At 39.9% G+C, this 24,114-nt stretch overlaps 2 protein-coding genes across 2 annotated transcripts in view; one reads left to right on the top strand and one right to left on the bottom strand.

Annotated features, from left to right (window-relative positions):
- Window positions 1-56: 56 nt before the first annotated feature.
- nsun6 (NOP2/Sun RNA methyltransferase 6) lies at window positions 57-13,057 on the bottom strand. The gene is made up of 12 exons (XM_052140101.1): window positions 12,983-13,057; window positions 10,030-10,108; window positions 9,717-9,872; window positions 9,236-9,327; window positions 8,581-8,687; window positions 5,043-5,196; window positions 4,873-4,954; window positions 4,232-4,351; window positions 3,988-4,134; window positions 3,696-3,845; window positions 3,480-3,605; window positions 57-1,264 (listed from the first exon to the last, which is right to left on the bottom strand). Coding segments are annotated over exons 1-12 (1,404 nt in total). The 5' UTR covers window positions 12,985-13,057; the 3' UTR covers window positions 57-1,075.
- Window positions 13,058-14,027: 970 nt separating this feature from the next.
- LOC127653424 (C-myc promoter-binding protein-like) overlaps window positions 14,028-24,114 on the top strand; it is a 39,295-nt gene continuing 29,208 nt past the window's right edge. The window contains exons 1-8 of the mRNA XM_052140114.1: window positions 14,028-14,127; window positions 18,543-18,862; window positions 20,799-21,039; window positions 21,380-21,449; window positions 22,733-22,902; window positions 23,264-23,541; window positions 23,851-23,917; window positions 24,010-24,068. Coding sequence (XP_051996074.1) covers window positions 14,119-14,127; window positions 18,543-18,862; window positions 20,799-21,039; window positions 21,380-21,449; window positions 22,733-22,902; window positions 23,264-23,541; window positions 23,851-23,917; window positions 24,010-24,068 — 1,214 coding nt within the window. The 5' untranslated portion in view covers window positions 14,028-14,118. The remainder of the gene's footprint in view (window positions 14,128-18,542; window positions 18,863-20,798; window positions 21,040-21,379; window positions 21,450-22,732; window positions 22,903-23,263; window positions 23,542-23,850; window positions 23,918-24,009; window positions 24,069-24,114) is intronic.

The following is a 24,114-nucleotide window of genomic DNA, read 5'->3' as shown; positions in this document are numbered from 1 at the left end:
TGATATTTCACCCCAAAATAAGAATTCTGCTTATCCTCATGTTGTTAAAAACCTGTATTTCTTTATTTTTTCAAATGGCATGTTAGATGTTAGGCACAATGTTAGCCTCAGTAACCATGCATTTATTTATTCAAAAAATGAAAGCAAATGATGAATTGGAGATTATAAAAACTTACTTTTCTCTCAATGGACATTTATATCTCTGGGTGTTTTTTTGTTTTGTTCCCAATCACGCCATCTGTATTTGAGAAACATTTAATGTTGATCCGACAAGGTAATCAAAAGTTATAGCATTACAAAAACAATTTACCATTGTGTCCAAAAATGTCTCAATGTCTCTAAAAGCCTTATCAAACAAATAAAGCATAAAATTGTACAGAAGAACTAATTACACATGCAAACACAACAATGACTAAAAAGTTTGTGAGTTTCAATCTGTGCCATTTGAGTCATCATTGAGTTTGTGTTATTTACTTGTCATTTACAAAAAGTGTTCTGGGTTGTTTCTCTTGCACTGCCTCATGTTTTAGAACTAAAGTCATATAGGTTTGGAACAACACGAGGGTGACAGAATTTTCATTTTAAGGTGCACTATCACTTTAAGTGCATTACAATGTGTCGAATCACCGTCTATGCTGTGCAAATCATCATAAACCATAATATCACAGTAATTCTTCTATTGCATGTGGGAAAAGAATCATTCTTGAGGCTCCCAGAATATTATCTACCTTTATTTTTTTTGTGCATGTTAAAATTGATAATTCGTCTAATTTACAGTGTCAAAGTTTAATGCGCATACAAAACATCGCACGTTAAAACTCTTCCTTCCGTGTGTGTGTGAGGCAGCTGACTGTAAATACTGTTGTATTCTCAAACACTTCCTGCTTTCAAGCCAATCAACCATGCACATTTATGGTCGCCATGGCAGCTGTCGTCTCTGTTGTCATGGTAATGGAAGACGGCATGCATAAGGCGCCAGCGTCGCTCTCTGTCTCCAGCTATATTTCTTTCCTCCACACATGCAGCAAACACGTTTGTTTGAGAAGACTGTAAGTAAGGAGTGTGTGTGTGTTTATTATCGTTTGATGAACTTGGCGATGAAGAAGCCGATGGTGTCGTTGTTGGCGAGCTGGTCGTGTGTCTCAGGGGAATTTGACTGACTAGCTCGTCCCCATACTAATTCTGGACGAAACCTCTGCAACAGCCGCCGTCGGTCATGTGACAGACCGGCACCGGGCAGGCCCTCCGATCCTAAATGGGGCACCTGAAGAGGGTGAAAATGAAAGATTGGAGGTTTCATTAACACTGAAGTGTTTCTGCGACGCCAGCGAACAGAATTGCAAAAATGAACAATGTTTTCAAAACAGCCCCTCGCCTGCAGTTGTTCAAACAGTCAGATAGCTCCGCCCCCAACTCACGCTATTGGTTGAGTAATGTTGTTGGGCTTTTTTTTTTACAGTGCCACAGAGACACCGTGTTTACAGTTTAAGAAAATGAACCAATGAATGGCTTATTAATAGTTGTCTCTGCATATTAAGTTGGATAGAAGAAAGTACTTTAACACTAAAAAAGTTACACACCTCAACTTTAAAACTGAATTGGAAACGTTTTATCCAGCCTTTATTTTGAGTACTATTCAAATGCCTTTTATGTATAGACTTTACTCTTTTATCCTTGTCCCAGACACAGACTTTCAATATTAAACTATGAAAATCCATTATAAATATACAAATTATTACATATTTAAAACTATGATAATATAGGAAGAGAGTAAAATAAACAAACCCTATAAAACACTGATAGTCGTCAAATTGATAGAAATCATTTTCACAGTCAATAAAAATGTGACACAATTTTGCCCCAAATCAGGTTTTTTCAAAAGTTAGTGTACAGTGAAGTTTATGAAATATGACATTAGCGATGTTTGAAGAAAACAAAGATTAAAAGTAAGATTCAAATTAAATATCACTTGTTTGCAGAATCTATTCAAGGGGGCGTAATTTCCAATTGTCAAATTATGCAAAATAAATAAAGTTTAATATTAATTCATTGTGTTTAAGGTACATACAATTTTATTTCCAGCACAGAAATTAAACATCTCCTGTGTTGCATATACATAAATGAACCCTTCAATGGGACTCATAAATTAGCCCTACCTTTGGTCCTCCCGGTCATTTTTGACCAGAATGAGCAAAGGTGTAACTTTTTTTTTTTTTGATGATGATGATGATACCATTCTTCCATGAGTAATGAAATGATGCACTTTGTTTAGGGATTTTATGCTATTTTGATCTTATTTACATGTAATTTGTATATGCAAATAAGCTAATTCATGGAACTTTAGTACAGTAAAAACCTACACTCAAATATGAGAATGTGACATATATTGATGGCAGAATGCAGTCATCTGCTGAACAAAACATAATTAGCATGACTTGAAAATCATGTAGTGACAATAATAGCCAGTAGATGGCAGCAGGGACTCCTGAAGCAAACATGGTGCTGCTACAGAATAAACAGAGCTCGACAAGCCCACATTTATAACTTAGAGCTGTGGGAAAATGTATTTTGTTTCCATAACAGAAAGATGAAAAGTGAAGCACATGCATCCAAGCATAAACTTTCCCACAGTGGAAAGGGTATACTTTCGTACATTGGGGTCACTCAGAATTTGTGAGTGGGTGTGTATGTTTTATAGGCCCACCCTTTAATTTCTGTGTGTGTTTTTTTCCTGCATTGTGGCTGATTTATTGATCGTATTTGACAGATAAAAAAAAATTGCTCTGTGTTATGGTCTTTCCCACTCATTTTCAATGGTCGGTCAATTTTGACCGCAATGACAAAATGTTTTGATTTTTTTTATTTACGACCACTTAGACTTATCTAATCATGCCCAATTTAGTTTTTATGTTAAGTTGGCAAATGGAGGAAAAGTCACCAAGTCTTATAATGCTCAGGCAAAGGAAACAACTTCTATTAAATCAGCAAAAGTGATTCCGGTCAAAAATGACCAAAGACCATCGGCGGGTTAAATAAACGATTCAGAGTGAGGCAAATGTTTTGCACTACTTTCTAGACATCCACAGTGCTAAAACTGCCTGACATGGAAGCAACACCCACAAATATAGTTATTATATATGTTGGTCATTTCAATCTTTAAAAATGCATGATGTTCATGAAATGATCTGTACTTATGGCTTAATTACAAATGGAAATTCTGACCACAAACATTTCTTAATTATAATATTTTGTCCGTGTAGCCTCTCCCTGAGACAGCCACACCATTATTTGAACCAATTAGTTGCATTGTGGTATGACTGATTTCACATATTTCAAATAAAAATAACGACAATGTCAAAACAAAGCAAATGTGCAAACATTTTGGCATCCCATCAGTCAGTACTACGTTTGGTAGAAAGCCTCTGAATGTGTCTTTAAGCTAGTTCACACTCCGAATGTTCTTGTTGTTGTATGTTTACCTGTGGTTGGAGAGTTAAACAGGGGAACGTCTTGAGAGCCCAGGAGACCTGCTCTTCATTCTCCGCCAGTGTCACAGTGCAGGTGCTGTACACCAACACACCTCCCTTCTTTAACAAACGCACAGCCTACAACATTACAAACAAATGGGTGAACAGCTCCACCTTCTGTTTACGGACTCAACGAAACAAAGGTTGACTGTTTTTGTGTTGCATTACCGTAGTGAAGAGTTTTCTCTGTAGAGGTTGATATGAACACACTTCTTTCAGACTCCAGCTGTAGGTCATGTTTGGCCTTTGACCCAGACCACTGCAGGGAGCGTCTAACAATATCCGGTCAAAGCTCTCCTCAGGGTAAGGGGGACCGTCAACAAATACACACACATGTACAATTAGTTAGCTATAGACAAAATAAGCTATAAGCTACATATGAACGAAATGAAAAATAATACAATTCGATTTAAACGTTAGGTTTGTCAAATTGTTTTCAGGGCGAGTTTTGAGACTTACCTGCACCGTTTCCCTGAGCAGGGTCAGAGGTCACAGCATGTACACTGTTACAGCAGTATGCTTGAATACAATCTAACTTCAGAGACTTTGCGTTCTGAATGATCTTTTCCATTTTGGATCGGATCTTTTCCAACGCCACTACGGTTCCCTGCAGCGACACAGGAAAGAATATTAACCGTCAACATTGTAACAAGTGCATTAAGCTTAGACCCTCCGGGATTGCTTAGGCACATTAAAATCGTCACCTGGTTCTTCATAAGAGCGGCGATGTGTGTGGTCTTTCCTCCAGGAGCTGCACACATGTCCAGGATCCGTTCACCAGGATGAGCTCCTAAAACATGTCCCACAACCACTGACGGCAGATTCTGTATCATCAAACACACGAACGCAAATATATTCAGTTGCAAACAGAAACATTCATGTGTGTATTTCTGCTATGGGTAACTAACTGCATATACAGTGGCTATAAAAACTATTTAATGTATGAATGTTTTTGCATTAGATGCGTCATCTGTGCTCAAATGCTGCTAAACTTTTCTAAAAACTAGCTTTACTTTTCTGCGTCATTTTTGAACAATTGGTGTTTAAGTGTGCTCAAAGCCAAACTCCGCTGTGGTCAGCGCCATGTTGTTTTATCACATGAAATTCTTGCTAAAATATTCATGTTTCAAGGTCATTTTTGAGTCACGAATATCAAGAAGTTTTCTAAAGGTTACTCCATATGACCTGAACAAAATGTGCCTCTTTAAATAAACATAAAAAAACTATATATGATTATTTAAAGTCATTAGGGTCTAAAGGGGTCCTCTCTGTTTATTGAAAACTGTTGTATTTGTGAAAAATGCAATAGATCGTCACAACATTGACCCGTAAACACGAAGGGTACCTGGAGGAACAGTTCATCCGTAAGAACTCCGTCAAAGGAAAGACTTTGATAAAGTGGCTCCGTCATTCGAATCGCAAGACCCCTGCATGAGAGACACAGAGATCCATGTGTTAATATGAACGGACTTCGACAGGGTCAAAACAAGGCTTTGCGTGGAGAACTGGACTCACTTGACTGGTCCATCTGAGCAGAAGATCTCCGAGCGATCCACCTGAGAAACCCCATTACCCACAAACACCTTCTTGCAATGAAACTCTTTGGCTCCTCGTGTGCATTTCCCCTCAATGTCCGACCAAACAGACACCACGTCACCAGATTTCAGAACTGACAAACACACACAGACAGAAACAACAGGGTCAAAAAACACACTTTAAACATTAAATGTTATAATTTGCATTCAGCATTGTTTTCCCCTGCTGTCCGTGACACGATCAGAACAGACCTGAGACCACTTCCACCCCCCCTCTTCAGAGGACAACTTTATTTTTATTTTAAATCAGACAGATTGGAGGTACATGTAGTGGAAAGACGGGCATATGTTAGAACATACAGGACAATAACATGTTTCAAAACAGACAATCTTTAGGGAAAAGATGAAAAATAAAATAAACAAACAAAAAAATACATATGTATGTATGTGTATATATGTATGTATGCATGCGTGTATGCATGTATATGACTAGCCTTCATAGGTGCTCGCTAACAGCACTTGCCCCTACAGTCTGTTAAGGCTAAATGGGGGATCTTTATCTTTGTTTATGTATGCATGCATGTATGTGTGTATGCACGTGTGTATGCGTGTATGTATGTGTGTATGCACGTGTGTATGCGTGTATGTATGTGTGTATGCGTGTATGTATGCGTGTATGTATGTGTGTATGCACGTGTGTATGCGTGTATGTATGTGTGTATGCACGTGTGTATGCGTGTATGTATGTGTGTATGCACGTGTGTATGTGTGTATGTATGTGTGTATGCATGTATGTATGTATGTGTGTATGCACGTGTGTATGTGTGTATGTATGTGTGTATGCACGTGTGTATGCGTGTATGTATGTGTGTATGCACGTGTGTATGCACGTGTGTATGTGTGTATGTATGTGTGTATGCATGTATGTATGTATGTGTGTATGCACGTATGTATGTGTGTATGCACGTGTGTATGCGTGTATGTATGTATGTATGTATGTGTGTATGCACGTGTGTATGCGTGTATGTATGTATGTATGTATGTGTGTATGCACGTGTGTATGTATGTGTGTATGCACGTGTGTATGCGTGTATGTATGTATGTATGTATGTATGTATGTGTGTATGCGTGTATGTATGTGTGTATGCATGTATGTATGTATGTGTGTATGCACGTATGTATGTGTGTATGCACGTGTGTATGTGTGTATGTATGTATGTATGTATGTATGTATGTGTGTATGCACGTGTGTATGCATGTATGTATGTATGTGTGTATGCATGTATGTATGTGTGTATGCACGTGTGTATGCGTGTATGTATGTATGTATGTATGTGTGTATGCACGTGTGTATGCGTGTATGTATGTGTGTATGCACGTGTGTATGCGTGTATGTATGTATGTATGTGTGTATGCGTGTATGTATGTGTGTATGCATGTATGTATGTATGTGTGTATGCACGTATGTATGTGTGTATGCACGTGTGTATGTGTGTATGTATGTATGTATGTATGTATGTATGTATGTGTGTATGCACGTGTGTATGCACGTGTGTATGCATGTATGTATGTATGTGTGTATGCATGTATGTATGTGTGTATGCACGTATGTATGTGTGTATGCACGTGTGTATGCGTGTATGCACGTGTGTATGCGTGTATGTACGTGTGTATGCGATGTATGTATGCGTGTATGTATGTATGTATGTGTGTATGCACGTGTGTATGCGTGTATGTATGTATGTATGTGTGTATGCATGTATGTATGTGTGTATGTATGTATGTATGTATGTATGTGTGTATGTATGTATGTATGTGTGTATGCATGTATGTATGTGTGTATGCGTATGTGTGTATGTATGCGTGTATGCATGTATGTATGCGTGTATGCGTGTATGTATGTGTGTATGCACGTGTGTATGCATGTATGTATGTATGTGTGTATGCACGTATGTATGTGTGTATGCACGTATGTATGTGTGTATGCACGTATGTATGCGTGTATGCACGTGTGTATGCGTGTATGCACGTGTGTATGCGTGTATGTATGTGTGTATGCACGTGTGTATGCGTGTATGTATGTATGTATGTGTGTATGCACGTGTGTATGCACGTATGTATGTGTGTATGCACGTGTGTATGCGTGTATGTATGTATGTATGTATGTGTGTATGCACGTATGTATGTGTGTATGCACGTGTATGTATGTATGTATGTGTGTATGCACGTGTGTATGCGTGTATGTATGTATGTATGTGTGTATGCACGTGTGTATGCGTGTATGTATGTATGTGTGTATGCACGTATGTATGTGTGTATGCACGTGTGTATGCGTGTATGTATGTATGTATGTATGTGTGTATGCACGTATGTATGTGTGTATGCACGTGTATGTATGTATGTATGTGTGTATGCACGTGTGTATGCGTGTATGTATGTATGTGTGTATGTATGTATGCGTGTGTGTATGTGTACGTTAACAATTTAAAGAGAAAGAAAGAAAAAAAGTGGGGGGGTGAACTAAAATAACAAATGTATGAGTTGTATGAGTTGCAAGTTTGTGTTGGTGGTCATTGAGAAAGCATTATTGCAGATTTGTGTCCAGATCTCAGAGTTGGGAGAAACAGCTACATCATTTTCCCATTTTGTAGTTGGAGTGTTATGGAAGTATCTATGTTAAATATGAGCTGGTCTTTCCCAAACTCATACCTCTGGATTAGTGCATTAAATGATATGAGTTGGTTGTTTTCGAATATGTTGTGTTGGGGATGGTGATACCGCAGTGCTGCCATGCTGGAAAATAGACAGGGTGTCCCGAGCACACCGTGCAGTTTGAAATCCGGATTGTGCCAGATTGGGGTGTATTTACACGGTTCTAGTGATGACTTAGTGATTTTATTAACTTTCCACCAGGCTGTGAGAGTTGAGGAGATTATAATATTCTTACAGTAATTTAATTTCTTGATTGATGCTGGTAAGAAGGGAAGATCTGCAAGTGATGTTGGTGTACATCGATATTGTTCTAGTTCTTGTCATGGGTTATTGAAGTTGTGCTTTCGGGTCCATTGATTTGCCAAGTAGTAGTAAAGAAAATTTGGGTGCTTCTAAGCCTCCTTGTGATTTCCTATTTTGTAATGAGCGAAATTCTAGGTTTTTTATTTTTCCAGTAATATTGAGTGGTTAGTGAATCTAATGTTTTGAACTGTTTGTCAGTAGGAGTGATGGGAAGCATTGAGAACAGGTAGTTTTGTCCATCGTTTAAAGTCATCTTCTATTTTATTTAACAGAGGGGTGTAGTTGAGGTGGAAGAGATCTGACATCTTTTGTGAAATGTTAATGCCTAAATATTTTATGTTACCTCCAGTGAGGGAAGGAGTCGTCATGGGCTGCAGAATCCCAAGCAGCTACAGATAGTGGCAGTATAGTATAGAGACCACTTTTTTTAATGCTTTAACCCTCCCAGTTAAGAACCCTGACATCCATTGTATTGAGAAAAGTGACATGTGTGTGTTACTCACACTTCGGTGTGCTCAGGACACCCGGGCTGAAGACATGAGCTCCTCTGAGGACAGCATTACCACACTGAGCACCAACAATCACCTCAGAACCCAACAAATCCACACACCTGCAGGACAGAGTTCACAATGACACACATAAATGTTCAGACACTACAGATGGATGCACGGACTGGAGTATGGATTGGCGGATGGATGGATGGGTGGACGGGTGTACAAATAGATGGATAGATGGATGGAAGGATGGATGGACAGATGGATGGGTGGATGTGCGGAGGGACAGTTGGACGGACGAGAGGATGGATGGACAGATGGATAGATGGACTGATGGGCGGAAGATGGATGAACAGACGGATGAATGGTTGGATGGACGGACGGATGGGCTGGATGGATTGACGGACAGATCGATAGATGGATGTGCAGAGGGACAGGTGGAAGGACGGATGGATGGATTGATGGACGGATCGATATATGGATGGATGAACAGACGGGTGGATAGATGGATGGGTGGATGGATGTGCAGAGGGAGAGGTGGACGGTCGGGTGGATGGATGGATGGATCGATAGATGGATGGACTGGCGGACAGACAAACAGATGGGTGGGTGGACATGTGGACGGACGGGTGGATGAACGGATGGATGAACGGATGGATGATACCTCGGGCCATGGACTGGTAGCAGCAGAACATCTGGGAGTTGTGGATGTGTGTGAATGGCTACAGGAAATCCACTGCCTTCATGAGCACTGATCTGATACAAGGAAAGGAGATGATGAGGTCACAGATAAACCAAAGTCCTTTAATTCAATACAGAATGTATTTAACAGTATATTCTAGTCACACATGGATATATCGGCCAGGCTGATGAACTGGCCAATTACCCTGCATGCTTATCTGATTAACAGAAATTGCAGCTTCCCCTTGTGTTTCAAAATCTACTGACAGCATTAAGAATGAACAATGCTCATTTTCAATGCACATCAAAAAAAAAAATATTCTGTAAAGTAAATGATCATTTAATATCAGCAGTTTTGTGAATGTTTTTAAACAAATATTGTTGTGTAAACTGTTGCATTTATATATTTATCAATGACGTGCAGCTTATTTATTTATCCAGAATGCACAGAAACACACACACACCTGAGTAACATGTTGTTGGAGTCTGTGCTGAATGTCTTGTAGTGTGTGCAGGTGTGTGCTGGCCCTCACACAGGTGAACAAGGGTGGATGAGAGAGACAGGACAGCAGAGCTTCAAACGCCCGTTCTGCTTCATCCATACCAACCTCACACACCACCTAAAACACACACGAGAACACTATGAGGAACATATCGCTGCACTTTAAATGGCGTTTTGTAAACCTTGCTCGTATCATTTTCCATACAGCCACGTAAAACAAACAAATCGCTTTATTCTTGAACTCAAAAAACATGTTATTAAATGAAACCGCAAACCTCATTGTTGGTGTAAACGTGCCGAAGATGTTCTCGCACCTCGGGTTTCATGGCAATCTGATGAAAAACAGGGACTTCCCTGGCACAGATAAACGATAAACAAACAGAAATATGAAATAATGATAGTATGAGGAGTTTTCTCACCATTCCCTGTGAACCCTAAAGTCGTCATTACTCAAACAAATCAAGTTGTCTTAAATAAACATTAGTTTGGGCTCATAACTCAAACATCCATGTTCCTTTAACTTATTTTAATAACCTACTCAATATTTCAAGTTAAGAGTAATTAACATGCATGTGTTTTACATTTTAATTAACTCAATTTTTTGGAGTTCTGCTAACTTATTAGGGTTTATTCTCTGTGGCAGGGCGGAGGGCGGGGCCGGGACGTGATCCTACACACCCGGTCCCGTATTAGGCTAATCAAGCCTCCCGAGAGGGATAAACGTCGACTGCAGAGGGTCGTGCAGGGGAGAGAGATCAGGGCCACCGCCAGGGGCGGAGGAGTCCCCTACCAGCCGCTGAAACACGGCGGGGTTTGAGACCGCTGACAACCGCCTGGAGCTGGAGAACCGCTGCCAGGGGAGGGGGGAGACCCCTTCTCCCCTCGCGGTCGGCGGCCATCGTCCTCTTTCAGCCGGCTGGGCTCCTCGTCCCCCGGCAGATGGCCGCGACTGCTCTGTTTTTTAATTAACAACTTAAAACAAGGACACAAACACACACACATGACGGACATGTCCGTAAACGATCTCTCTCTCCCGCACCACCCTCTGCAGTCGACCTTTATCCCTCTCGTGAGGCTTGATTATCCTAATACGGGACAGGGTGTGTAGGATCAGACCCGGCCCCGCCCTCCACCCTGCCACATTCTCCTTGTGCAACTGAAGATGTGTCTATTCATTTCTGAGGAGAAATAAATATAATTAACGATTTCCGTAGAATCAGTCACAATCTTCTTGATTTGAGCTGTTTTTGTATGACCTAAATTTGAGTCTGTTCAATTAAACTTATTAAGTAGAATAAACAGCATTTATATAGTAAATCTGAGTTCAGTCTACTTGCATCTTGTCACCTTAACTTAAATAGTTAAGTTAATTCGATATGATCCCAAAGTTAAGTTAACTTAATTAGACAAGTTTTGGAGACTCCATTACTCAATTCAACTGAGGGAACGAGTTTACTTAATTAGTTGAGTAAAGCCAACTTATTAGGGTTTTCAGTGTATTCAGATTTCACATGATTTTCCAAGATACTTTAAAGAATAACATGGTACCAGCTTAGGACATTAGCACCCGCCACCTGCCAAATGTGGGTGAAACATGCGCAGTTGCGGGTATTTTGGCTCTATCACCCCCACCCACCCACCACCCACCCACCCAGCCACCCACTGTGGCAGGTGATATGTAAACATCTCAAGAGTCACATATGACAAGAAATGCCATTTTACACACAGATTTTTTGGGAGTTCATTGGGTTGTAGAATGCGGATGTCACTCCCGTATTTGATCAAACTGTGTGTTTACAGAACAGGATTAAGCACTAAAATGCAAACGGACAACCGTATTTAGTTGCCATATGAACGTGGCCTATCAGGACACTGTAAATTATTTAATTTGACTGTAATCGGTCCTGGTTACACATACAACACAGCACGTACCAGCTGGCTACAGTTACATCAGGATGCATCAACATTGGGAGCACAGGTGAATTGGGATGTGTGTCATTATACAGTAAAACCTCAGAAAAGGTTCTTGAACAAGAAGTTTGTCTTCTATACATGCTCCTATCATTATAATAATTATAGCTTGGTATTATGTTATATTTTATATTCTAAAACAACTGTTAAAATTATATATATATATATATTACATCAATTTTATTATAATTTATATATATACAGTTGAAGACAGAAGTTTACATACAGCTTAGCCAAATACATTTAAACTCAGTTTTTCACAATTCCTGACATTTAATCGTAGAAAGTATTGCTCGTCTATAGGACTCGTTTTACTGTGGATATAGATACTCGTCTACCCGTTTCCTCCAGCATCTTCAAAAGGTCCTTTGCTGTTGTTCTGGCATTTATTTGCACTTTTCGCAAATCTCAAAGGAGACAGAATGCGTCTCCTTCCTGAGCGGTATGATGGCGTGTGGTCACATGGTGTTTATACTTGTGTACTATTGTTTGTACAGATGTACGTGGTACCTTCAGGTGTTTGGAAATTGCTCCCAAGGATGAACCAGATTAGTGGAGGTCTTCCTACTATAAGCTAATTGGCTAACTGTCCAAAGGCTTGACATAATTTTCTGGAATTTTCCAAGCTGTTTAAAGACACAGTTAACTTAGTGTATGTAAACTTCTGACCCACTGGATTTGTGATATAGTCAATTAAAAGTGAAACAATCGGTCTGTAAACAATTGTTTTTTACAATTACTCATGTCATGCACAAAACAACTTGTCAAAACTATAGTTTGCTAATATAAAATCTGTGGAAAAAAATGTGTCTTAATGATTTCAACCTAAGTGTAAGTAAACTTCTGACGTCAACTGTACATACATACGCCGATATATATATATATATATATATATATATATATATATATATATATATATATATATATATATATATTAGTACGCAGGTGTCTCGAGACGCGTTTTTAACAGTTGAAGTTCTTTTTAACTTGACATTGCGTCTATAAAACGTCCATATTTACATAAGAAAACCATTAAAAAAAAACAAATTAGACGGATGCAAAACGCGTTCGGTTTGAACTGCACCTTAAAGACGCAACGCTCATGGTGCTGGCGCGAGATGTGACGCGACGGCCAAAGACGCCCGTTTGATGTATGTATGTATAAATAGACCAACAATGAAAAACTAGCGCAAACGGAACACAATTAAACGTCCTGTATGAACGACCCCTTTCTAAAAGGAAAGAAACGCTACTTACATCGTGTCTGAAAGAATGACAGCTATAAACACGGAACATGTGCGAGACGTTTAAACCGAATGATCAGTTCTTCCGCGTTCTGAAGTGACTACGCCCACTACACGTGACGTAAATTGGTTAGCTACGACTATATTTTTTTTCTACAATATATATATATTATATTTTAATTGTTATATATTATAAATGGCATACTTATATTTATTTTGTATTATCATATTTTTCTTTTGTTTTATCCATGTGTTTCATTCAATGCAGTGCTTAATTTATTTACATAATTATAGTTTAAAAAATGTATTTAAACTAGGCCCATTGCAAGCTCTTTACTGACACTATGTTGTCTACTTGGTAAACAAGTACAGTTCAAAAAAGGTATATGTAAATAAAAACTTTATTGGCTGTGATGGAATGGAAATGACGGCAAAACCGAAGGACGTTTCTGATTTATGTAAAAAAAAATCATATAAATCCTTTTCACAGAATAAATGTTTAAAATTGCATATGGTAAGATTTTTCATATTTTAAAATTTTTATATTTTGTTATGGTGGTTTGTCATATTTTAAAATTGAAGGTCTGGGTCTGTGAGAAAAAAATAAATAATAATAATTAAAAGAAAAACTGAAAAGTATCAAAAATAGATGAGGAAGCCACAGTGAGAAGTTTCCAAGACCTTTTTAATGTGACCTTCATTTAGCAATAAGGGGAATACAAGTTGCAATCTGTTTATTTTAATAAAAGTCAACACCTGGGATTTAATGTGTGCAAGAAACACCCATTTATGTATTGAAGGGGTCAAACATTTTGCATCAGAAGTGGCCATACAAATATCCTGCAAGACATTTAGATCTGCTGGGTAACAGTCGGTCAGGCCTTAAAATATAATGGGACACCTGTTACACACACACACACACACACACACACACACACACACACACACACACACACACACACACACACACACACACACACACACACACACACACACACACACATACACTGGACTGACCATGACAAGTTTAGCTGATGTCTATTTATGCACTCAGCAGCATTACAGTTATGTTGTTAAAGGCAATGCTCATTTGAGTCCCTGTCTGCTTTTGAGTCCTAAACATTGCATCAAAACTGGATTCACAACTTTATGGACTATGTGAGTTTCCTTTTTCTCTCTCTTTGCTGTTTTCTACTAACAGTTCAAATACTGACGGTCATCAGGCCTGACTGGACGAGGCTGCTGATCATAATGGAGTGTGCGTGAGATGATGCATTTGAGAAGTGCGTTTAAACAGGCGGGGACATGAAGTCACGGTCTTTCCAAATCAAAAGAGAATGCATGCTTTTCCTTTAAACAGTACACATATGTCTTATTTTATTCATTATAGACATTGAGAGTCATGACAAATTCATATAAGACTGTCACATATCAACCATTAACATTCTGATCAATCTAACAGAGTCTTTGCTCTTCTTTTGGAGCCATTATATTCCTCTATCACAATATCACCCTCATCAACAAGCTTTAAAAGAAGCAAGAATCACTCTTTGGAGTTGTTGTATATGCACAAATGATGACAAAGAACCCTTGATTAAATGAACAGTTGTTTTGATATCAAAGAATTAGCAATGACTCTAATATCAGAGGAGACAATGACATAATTACATGCGAAGTTTTGCATAATCAGCGAGTCTGTATTAATCTGTTCTTATTACAAACTATACTTAGTCCTGTCTGACTGTGTAGCGACATCAAGGACAAAACTTTGTGTTCGAAGACGCGCACCGTTTTACACTGAGAAAAAAAAAAGTATTTAAAAAAAGTAAAAATCGAGGTTACAATGGAAGTCAATGCAGCTTCTGGAGGGTTTAAAGCAAGTGTGCCGCACAAGCCCTCAAAAGTGAAGCCAAAAGGTCTCGATCGCCCCCCGGTGACTGGTCCTAGTATAGGTCATAAACCCCGCCTCCCCATGTTATTCAACGGGACGTGAGACCAACTAAACAATTAAATTACACTTCACATATCTTTTTTCCAAAGATAGTTTCTGTCATTTACTGTCGTTTCTATCACGTTGATGTCATTTCAAGTGTTTGTTTTCAAAATAAGTTTGTTTTTAGTTATTTGATGCTATAAAAACGGTGCTGTGACATCATGATTGACAGCTGTGATTGACAGGTTCTCTGAGCGAAGTAGTCACTGAAGCACCAACTGACTTTTTTCGGGATCTTCGGAGGACTGAGGAGATTGGAGCTTTAAATTTAATATCTACATTTCTATAATTAATTATTTCACACCGTCATAAGTCAAAAGTGCAGGGGCGTGTGCTTGCGATTGATTCAGCGAGAGTGAGGGCGGGGCCTTGATTTCGCGGCTTTACTTACTGCGCAGATCTGTTCCCGAAATCGCAACTGCGCAGACTCAAGTCCCAAGATGTCAGCGCCATATCGGGACACTGGCGGCTTCACTTCTCACCAATGGAAAAGAGCGAAGGGGCGTCGTCCATCTTTTTGTACAGTCTATGGTTCAAACAGACAAAGTCTACGGTAACTCGGATAACAGCTCTGTACAATTGTGGTGAGAAGAATATCATCGCAGATGCGGGTTGGCGCTGTTTTGGCGGCACGAGGGGGACCTGCACAATATCAGGCAGGGTGTTTTAATGTTGTGGCTGATCGGTGTTATTACCGAGATAATTGTTCCTTGTGCTTGAATATGTCATATACTTGGGTTACGAGATGATGCCAACGTCCCGGGATGAAGTGCGTCTGAAATCTATTCATACAACTCGCATGCATACCTAAAATAACGCACTGTTTTGCCGACAGATAAGTGCATCTGTCATCAGATACCGTATAGACGGTGACTGTAAGTGGTTTGGACACAGTGCGGTTCAGGGCTTCTGTACATTCATGATATCCTTCAACAATATGTGACAACTTGCCCCAAACACACCCTTGTCCCGAGAACATACAGTTTTTCAGTTAAGATCTACCTTCATTATACTGTTGAGTCTTACCCATATAGTGTGTTTCGATTGTGTTTATCCAACAGCTGTAACATATACAACATATTATGATAATTAAATAAGTCTAATTTGAGAGGGGTTTAATCTAGGTGTCACTGCTAGAGTAAACCCATTTATTTTGGACTTTTGACTCATAATTATATTGTTTCTGAGATATAGTCCTTGTGACAACTAGTCCCTTCCCCCTATAATACATTTACAATAATAATATTAAGTGAATAGTAAGCGATAATGTACTGTCAGCTGGTCATTGTTGCCAAAATAACCATAATTCTCATAGTAATGAAGCGGCAGTGAATTACTGAGGCTTAATGCCATTTCTATGCCATGTTGTTCATAACAGTTGCCAGTTGAGGGCGCTGCATGACGTCGGCCTCAATAAAGCTCATTTGGTATCTTTGGAGGGCGGTGTTTTGGTGGATAAGGGGCGTGGCTAATCCAACGGCTCAGTCTCGTTGAAGTAGAACGGCTAAAATTTTGTCTCGGCTTACTTTCCATCTATGAATAATATTTGTTACGACAATGTATTGCTGAAACAGGGCAGGGGGGGTTCCAGTTTTCAGCATGCTTTGAACGGGACTGGATTGGGACAGTCAATTTTAAAATTAAGTGTTATTTGAATGTATTTCTATGGAGCCTTTTTAGTGTTTAGAAATGTAAGTTAGTTTAAAGGAACGTTCCGGGTTCAATGCAAGTTAAACTCATTGATTACCACAAATACTATTTATGACTCGTTCTTCCTTTTCTTCAATAAAGCAAAAACGGAGGTTCTAAGTACAGCAGTGACGCATTTACAATGGAAGTGAATGGGGGCCAATTTTTAAACATTAAAACACTCACTTTTTCAAAAGTACAGTCAACATGATTTCAGTGTGATAAAATCGCTTACTAATCGCATCTGTGTAAAGTTAAAGCCAATTTTAAAACTTAGTTACCATGACAACGTAATGTCAACAAACCCTAAAACCATAAAATGACAAAAAATGATTATACAGAGTTGATATGAGTGCTTTTGTAAATTATAAGCTTCACATTTCTGCCTTTAAACCATAGACTGTAAAAAAAGATGGACGACGCCCCTTCGCTCTTTTCCATTGGTGAGAACTGAAGCCGCCAGTGTCCCGATATGGCGCTGGCATCTTGGGACTTGAGTCTGTGCAGTTGCGATTTCGGGACCAGACCTGCGCAGTAGTGAGCAGGAAGTAAAGCCATGAAATCAAGGCTCCGCCCTCACTCTCGCTGAATCAATCGCAAGCACACGCCCCTGCACTTTTGACTTTTGACTTATGACGGTGTGAAATAATTAATTATAGAAATTCAGATATTAAATTTAAAGCTCCAATCTCCTCAGTCCTCCGAAGATCCCGAAAAAAAGTCAGTTGGTGCTTCAGTGACTACTTCGCTCAGAGAACCTGTCAATCACAGCTGTCAATCATGATGTCTCAGCACCGTTTTTATAGCATCAAATAACTAAAAACAAACTTATTTTGAAAAGAAACACTTGAAATGACATCAACGTGATAGAAACTACAGTACATGACAGAAACTATCTTTGGAAAAAAGATATGTGAAGTGTAATTTAATTGTTTAGTTGGTCTCACGTCCCGATGAATAACATGGGGAGGCGGGGTTTATGACCTATACTAGGACCAGTCACCGGGGGGCGATCGAGACGTTTTGGCTTCACTTTTGAGGGCTTGTGGGGCACACTTGGTTCGAACCAGTCTGGCCATTCTCCGTTGACCTCTCTCATCAACAAGGTGTTTCCGTTCGAATTCATGCCACGGTCCAGATCACTGAGATCACATCCTTTCCCCTTTCTGATGGTTGATGTGAACATTAACTGAAGCTCCTGACCCGTATTTGAATGATTTTATGCACTGCACTGCTGCCACATGATTGGCTGATTAGATAATCGCATGGATGATTGTTGGTGCCAGACGGGCTGGTTTGAGTATTTCTGGGATTTTCATGCACAACAGTCTCTAGAATTTACTCCGAATGTTGCCAAAAACATCCAGTGTGGGACGTCTTGTTTATGAGAGAGGTCAAGACTGGTTTGAACTAGCAAAGTCTGCTGTAACTCGGATAACCACTCTGTACAATTGTAGTGAGAATAATGGCGCGTCTGAGTGCTGTTCTGAGATGCGAGTTGGTGCTATTTTGGGACAAGGGGGACCTACACAATATTAGGCAGGTGGTTTTAATGTTGTGGCGGTTCGGTGTATATCACTTACAGTTGAGAAGTGGCGTCCCCCTCTTGATTTACCGGCGTACCTTTAAATCAAGTGTTTTGAACGTGATGTCGCCTCAGCTCTCGAGAGATTATGGGATTGTTGAGTGTCCAGTCCAAAATCTCAGCACTTCAAAATCTCGCCGGAAATAGTCGGTCATCCGGGTATTTCGGCAAATTGGTCTCCTCTGCAAAGTAATGTAATCTCAAACACTTTATTGCTGAAAATGATTTCAGGATATCCAGCTGACCACATCTCACGATCATTATTATAACATCTCAAACATGTCTGCTTTTCTCTCTTTCGAGCAGGGTTTGGAGATGATGGAGGACAGGGGTCCACGTGTTGCCGACTACTTTGTAGTGTCTGGCCTGAGCAGTAACTCCACCCCTTTGGGTCAAGAGGTCATTTTTGATGATGCGTGTCATAAAGCAGCTCAGGCCAAACAGCCAATCACAGATGTGACTGTGGTGATGCGATCAATAGGTGAAGATGTTCCAGTAGGGTACACATGTGTAGAGACAACGCCCACAGGCTTCTCTGCCAATCTGAACAACGGGAGCTTGATGGCCCCAGAGTTTTACATATGCTACAGACGCGGACAAGATAAACCCCCTCTCACAGACCTGGGGTAAGTGTGTATGAAATATGAATTCAGTATTCAAACTACTTAAGGCCTTTATAAGCTTAAAACTTGAAATCTCTCTTTAAACCTCTTATTAAGTATTGACGCTTACTTTGTCCGGACACAGTACAGGTGCAGCTTTGTTTTGTTAACCCTCCTATGGTGTTCGTTTTTGACCGAAAAATAGTTTCCTTTATCTGAGCAGTACAAGACTTGGGGACTTTTCCTCCATTTGCAATTTGAACATACAAGGAAAAAAAAAACTTTTGGAAAATTGGTCCCGATTCGATGTCAAAGTGGTCGTAAAAAAGAAAGAGCAACATCTTTGCTATTTGCGGTCATCAAGGGGTCCACTTGATATTTACTCCTAGATTTCTGACCATTTTGGAAGGCGTTACTGTAGTTGAACCCAGCTGAACGGTGATGTGTTCAAAAACAGGGTTGGCTAGAAGGACAAAGAGCTCATTTTTCGTTGGGTGAAGCTGCAGGTGGCGTTCCTTCATCCAGGTCGAGATGTCTGTCAAACAGGCTGAGCAGTCCGAGCAGGGCTGGACTGGTAATCTGGCATACCGGGTTTTGCATTTTCCCGGTGGGCCGACGCGCTTTTGTGCCGAACAGGGGCGGAATGGCCATCGGGAGAACCGAGCGGGCCGTCTGTTCGGGACGCGAAACGTGCCTAATGGGCCGTGATGAGCCAAATAAACAATGAGAACGGACCACAAAATGGCACGCGATATGCAAAAAAGGACAGTGAACACAACCCCTGGGTTGGAAAGGCAAATAGAGCTGTGTGTCATCGACATAGCAGTGGTAAGAGAAACCATGTCCTTGAACGATGGGTCCCTGTGATGTTGTGTATATAGAGAAGAGAAGTGGCCCAAGCACTGAGCCCTGAGGTACCCCAGTAAGTAACTGATGTGACTTAAAAAAGACTTTAGAATGCAATATATTGTTTATTTCCATATATTTAATAGAAGCCTATTACTGGCCTACAGTTCACAGCAATCCATTTTGCAATGGAATTCATCAATTAGTCCAAGATTTATTATAAAGGCTTGTTTAAGGATTTTGCAGCATCTCGGTTGCTTCGCAGTATAAAAGTACCATTTAAACGAAGTTTAACATGACATGTTGACACGTCTTGAGATCCCTGCATTTGGATTTGTGCTACATTAAGCTGTGTTTTTGGACACAAGAAATATTCTCATCTTGTGTTGTCTGCTTTCGGTAAGTGTGGTCAGGGGTGCTTTAAGGCACCTCTGGGCCCATGGGATCCCTGGTACGCGAGTGTAGGCAACTGGGCTTCAGCCTGTTTATCCTGTGCATTAATGCGCCTCTGAATGTAGTTTGTTCTCTGTCCGTTTGAGCTATGCGTTGCCTAAGCAGCTGGAGTTTCGCTTACTGCCCCCTGGAGATAACAGGTGGTACTACAAGCTTGGAAGGAAAATTCCTTATTATGGGCCAGGGACATGATTAATTGCATTAATTTTTTTAATGCATTATTTTTTATATAATTAATCGCACTGAATTAACACGTCAAAGTTTAGCATTTGTTTGTTTTTTCTGTTTTGAAGTGTCAGCTTTTGCAATAATGTCACATTATGATTACAGTCAAACCTCACCTGGAGCGTGATAGTGTGTTGACATGCGTTTGTGTATGTTGTGTTCTGCATGCTGCCTTCAGGCTGTGTTAATCTCACCCATTGATTTATGTGTGTGTGTGCTGCATTATGTCTGTCACTAAGTCTTGTACTGCTCGGATAAATCAAACCATTTTTATTTCATCTGAAAAATACATTTCGGTCAAAAATGACAGAACAGAATAGGAGCGTTAATCTGTCAACTGAAACTACATTTTACTGTCAAATCTCTCTGCAAATTGTCCAAGTATTCAAACTATAAATATAAATAAGGCCCATAACCTTTTCTTTCTCTCTCACAGAGTTATTTATGAATGGAAAGAGAGAATTAAGCAAGGATATCATGTTATCCAGAGAACACCATACGGTCGCCCTGCCAACCTGAGTGGCACGTCTTCTCAATGCATCTACATCACCTACCAGCGAGCGACCAGCAGCCGTAACTCACGAGCCGTCACAGGCATCTGTATCATTACACCAGGAAAAGGAGAAACACCACCACATACATTCTGCAAAGTAAACAGGAACCTCAGCAGCAGCATGGTAACATGCCTTACCATGAATTATAATCATGCTCTATTGAAGTAACACACAATTTCATGTGTGTCTGTGAAGGTCTATAAATCAGTTAAAAGGGTAATTCTGCCAAAAATGAAAACAATGTCACCATTTACTGCATTCTCAGTCGCCATACACTTGCATACAATGAAAGTGAATGGTGACTGAGGCCTAACGTCTGCTTCAGTGTTCCAGGGAAGAAAGTAACTATAGCAACTGTAGAATTCAGAGTTCAGGCAGATTTAAAATATATATAATATAGTTTTGCTCTTATACAGTAATTGGTTTTTTAAATGTTTTTTACACGTTGTCTGTCTTTCGGTAGTGGGGTCCAGCTGTATATCTGTGTGTCAAGAAGTCTGTGATTAAAACCAACTCCATTGCTTATAAAGCAGGTTTGTGCACTGGCATGATATTTTCTATTCATAGACAAACCAACAACAAAAACAAATACAAAATTTACGTATATAAATCAACATTTTATTAAAGGGACAGTTCACCCAAAAATGAAAACAAGTGAATGGTGACTAAAACTTTGAAGCTCCAAAAAGCACATAAATGCAGCATAAAGTAATTCATATGACTCCAGTGGTTTAATCCATGACTTCTGAAGTGATATGATAGGTGTGGGTGAGAAACACATCAATATTTTAGTCATTTTTTACCATAAATCTCTTCTTTTAAACAAGCGCTTTTCAAAAGTTCTTTTGTTTTTGTCGATTAATGTTGTTCATGCATAATGCCACCTACTGGGCAGCAGGGCTTGTCTGGTAATCTGGCATACCAGGCATTTTCCCGGTGGGGCGACACACTTTGGGGCCGATCAGGGGCGGAATAGCCATCGGGGGAACTAAGCGGGCCGGTGGGTTGCCCACGAAATGTGCTGAATGGGCCGCGGCTAAAATGAGCCATCGCGTTATGCCGAACGGACCACAAAACAGTCATACACAGATGTTTCTTTCTTCTGCTGACTACAAATGAAGATTTTAGAAGAGCATTTCCGCTCTGTAGGTCCATACAATGCAAGTGAATGGTGACCAGAACCTTTAAAGTCCAAAAAGCACATAAATGCAGCATAAATGTAGTCCATAAGACTCCAGTGGTTAAAGCCATACATCTTCAGAAACTATATGATAAGTGTGGGTGAGAAACAGAAGTCCTATCAATCTCCACTTTCACTTTCACTTTAAAATTCTTCTTCTTTTGTTTTTGGCGATTCACATTGTGAATATGTAGGTGCATATCGCCACCTACTGGGCAGAGAGGACAATTTATAGTAAAAAGGACTTGCATATTGACATATCCACACCTATCATATCACTTCTGAAGACATAGATTAAACCACTGGAGTCTTATGAATTACTTTTATGCTGCATTTATGTGCTTTTTGGACCTTCAAATTTCTGGCCACCATCCACTTTTGTGTCATCTTTGATTGTGTTCCACAGAAGAAAGACATGCACATCTGGGATGGCATGAGGGTGAGTAAATGATGAGGGAATTTTCATTTTTTGGGTGAACTGTCCCTTTAATGAATAAATACATATATAAAAAGAAAACCACCATCTCTATGTAATAGATTATCTTATAATCAGTTATAACGGTTCATTCTTGCAGGCCTAACACTCATTTATTTACCTGTCACCAAACACAAGGCTTAGTGTATATATGTTTATAGAGTTGCTCAGTCGCTATCCTGAAGATGACTACACGTCATTTCCCCTGCCTGAGTCTGTCCCGATGTTCTGTCTGCCGATGGGCGTCACTGTTGAGCGCTGGTCGCCGCATGTCAAGTACTCCCTCCCCACCTTCTCAACGTTCGTTCTGACCGGAGCATCCGGAGACAAGGTGAGTTCAGATGTCCCCGGGTTTGATATAAAGGCAATTTCAGGACGTCACGAGTCTTGAAGGCAACATGAAATCAATATGATCTCTATTTACTTTCCTAATGCAGGTTCCTGGAATTATTGTGCTTGATTGCACATTATTCTAAACAAATATTACTTTACAGATGACATCATCAAGCCCTCTTTACACCATACAATCAATTCCATATTGAAAAATGTAAGTCCCGTCATGTTTTTTAGTGACCCGGGACCTCATTCCACCTCCTTTACCTCGTCCATTTTTTTGGAGTTGTTCCCACACTTCTTTAGCATTCAGTGTGAACGCCCCTTATATTGTGTTTTGTGTATGTGTGGTCATGCAGGTATATGGTGCAGCATTGCAGTTTTTTGAGGCTTATCCAGAAGAACATTTAACAGACATGCAAAGAAAACAGCTTCAAACGATGGAGTCCAAAGTCACGCAAACGACTAAATCGTCCTGCACTATCAGCACATGCGCCACAGGGACCTCAGAAGTCATGCACACTAATAAGTGCATCTGTGTCCTCTCGCACTGGCCTTTCTTTGATGTCTTTAAGAAGTTTCTCACCTTCCTTTACCGCTATTCCATATCTGGCCCTCATGCTCTGCCTATAGAAAAGTGAGTATGATTAGACGATTTATTCAGATGTACCTGTGGCATTTCAAATGTGACATTTAGAGGACAGCGATTTCACATGTAAGGACAAATGTGGTATTCAAGTGTTTTGAGTAGTCCAAAACATTTAAAGGTACAGTTCACCCAAAAATGGAAATTCTGCACTTCTTTACTCAGCCTCATGTTGACCCAAACCTATATGACTTTCTCTCTTGTATGTAATGACCACATTTTCCCATGCAATTAAAACATGCTTTGTGTGTGTGTGTGTGCCTAAAAGTGACCTTATATCTTCTGCTCTATTTCTTAAAGACACATTTCCCACTTTTTGCACAAAGTTCCTTTCCCTACCGCCCAAAGACCTCGGATTCTAATTCAGGTATGTGGTTATACAGTATATGGGGCATATTTGCAGTTTGTCAATTCTCTTGTAATGATTTTGCAATGTGTCATTATGTTTGTATTTCTCAGCTTTCCCCTCATGATAGTTTGCTTCTGAGTCAGCCAATGTCGTCTCCTCTTCCTCTAAGGTACTCAAGAGTGATTATTATCGGTGATTATTGTGGCATTAGAACA

The sequence above is a fragment of the Xyrauchen texanus genome, chromosome 2 (genome assembly GCF_025860055.1).
Source record: "Xyrauchen texanus isolate HMW12.3.18 chromosome 2, RBS_HiC_50CHRs, whole genome shotgun sequence".
NCBI classification, from domain to species: Eukaryota; Metazoa; Chordata; class Actinopteri; order Cypriniformes; family Catostomidae; genus Xyrauchen; species Xyrauchen texanus.
Note: the sequence above shows the minus strand (reverse complement) of the source record. Positions and strands in the feature narration are given on the sequence as shown.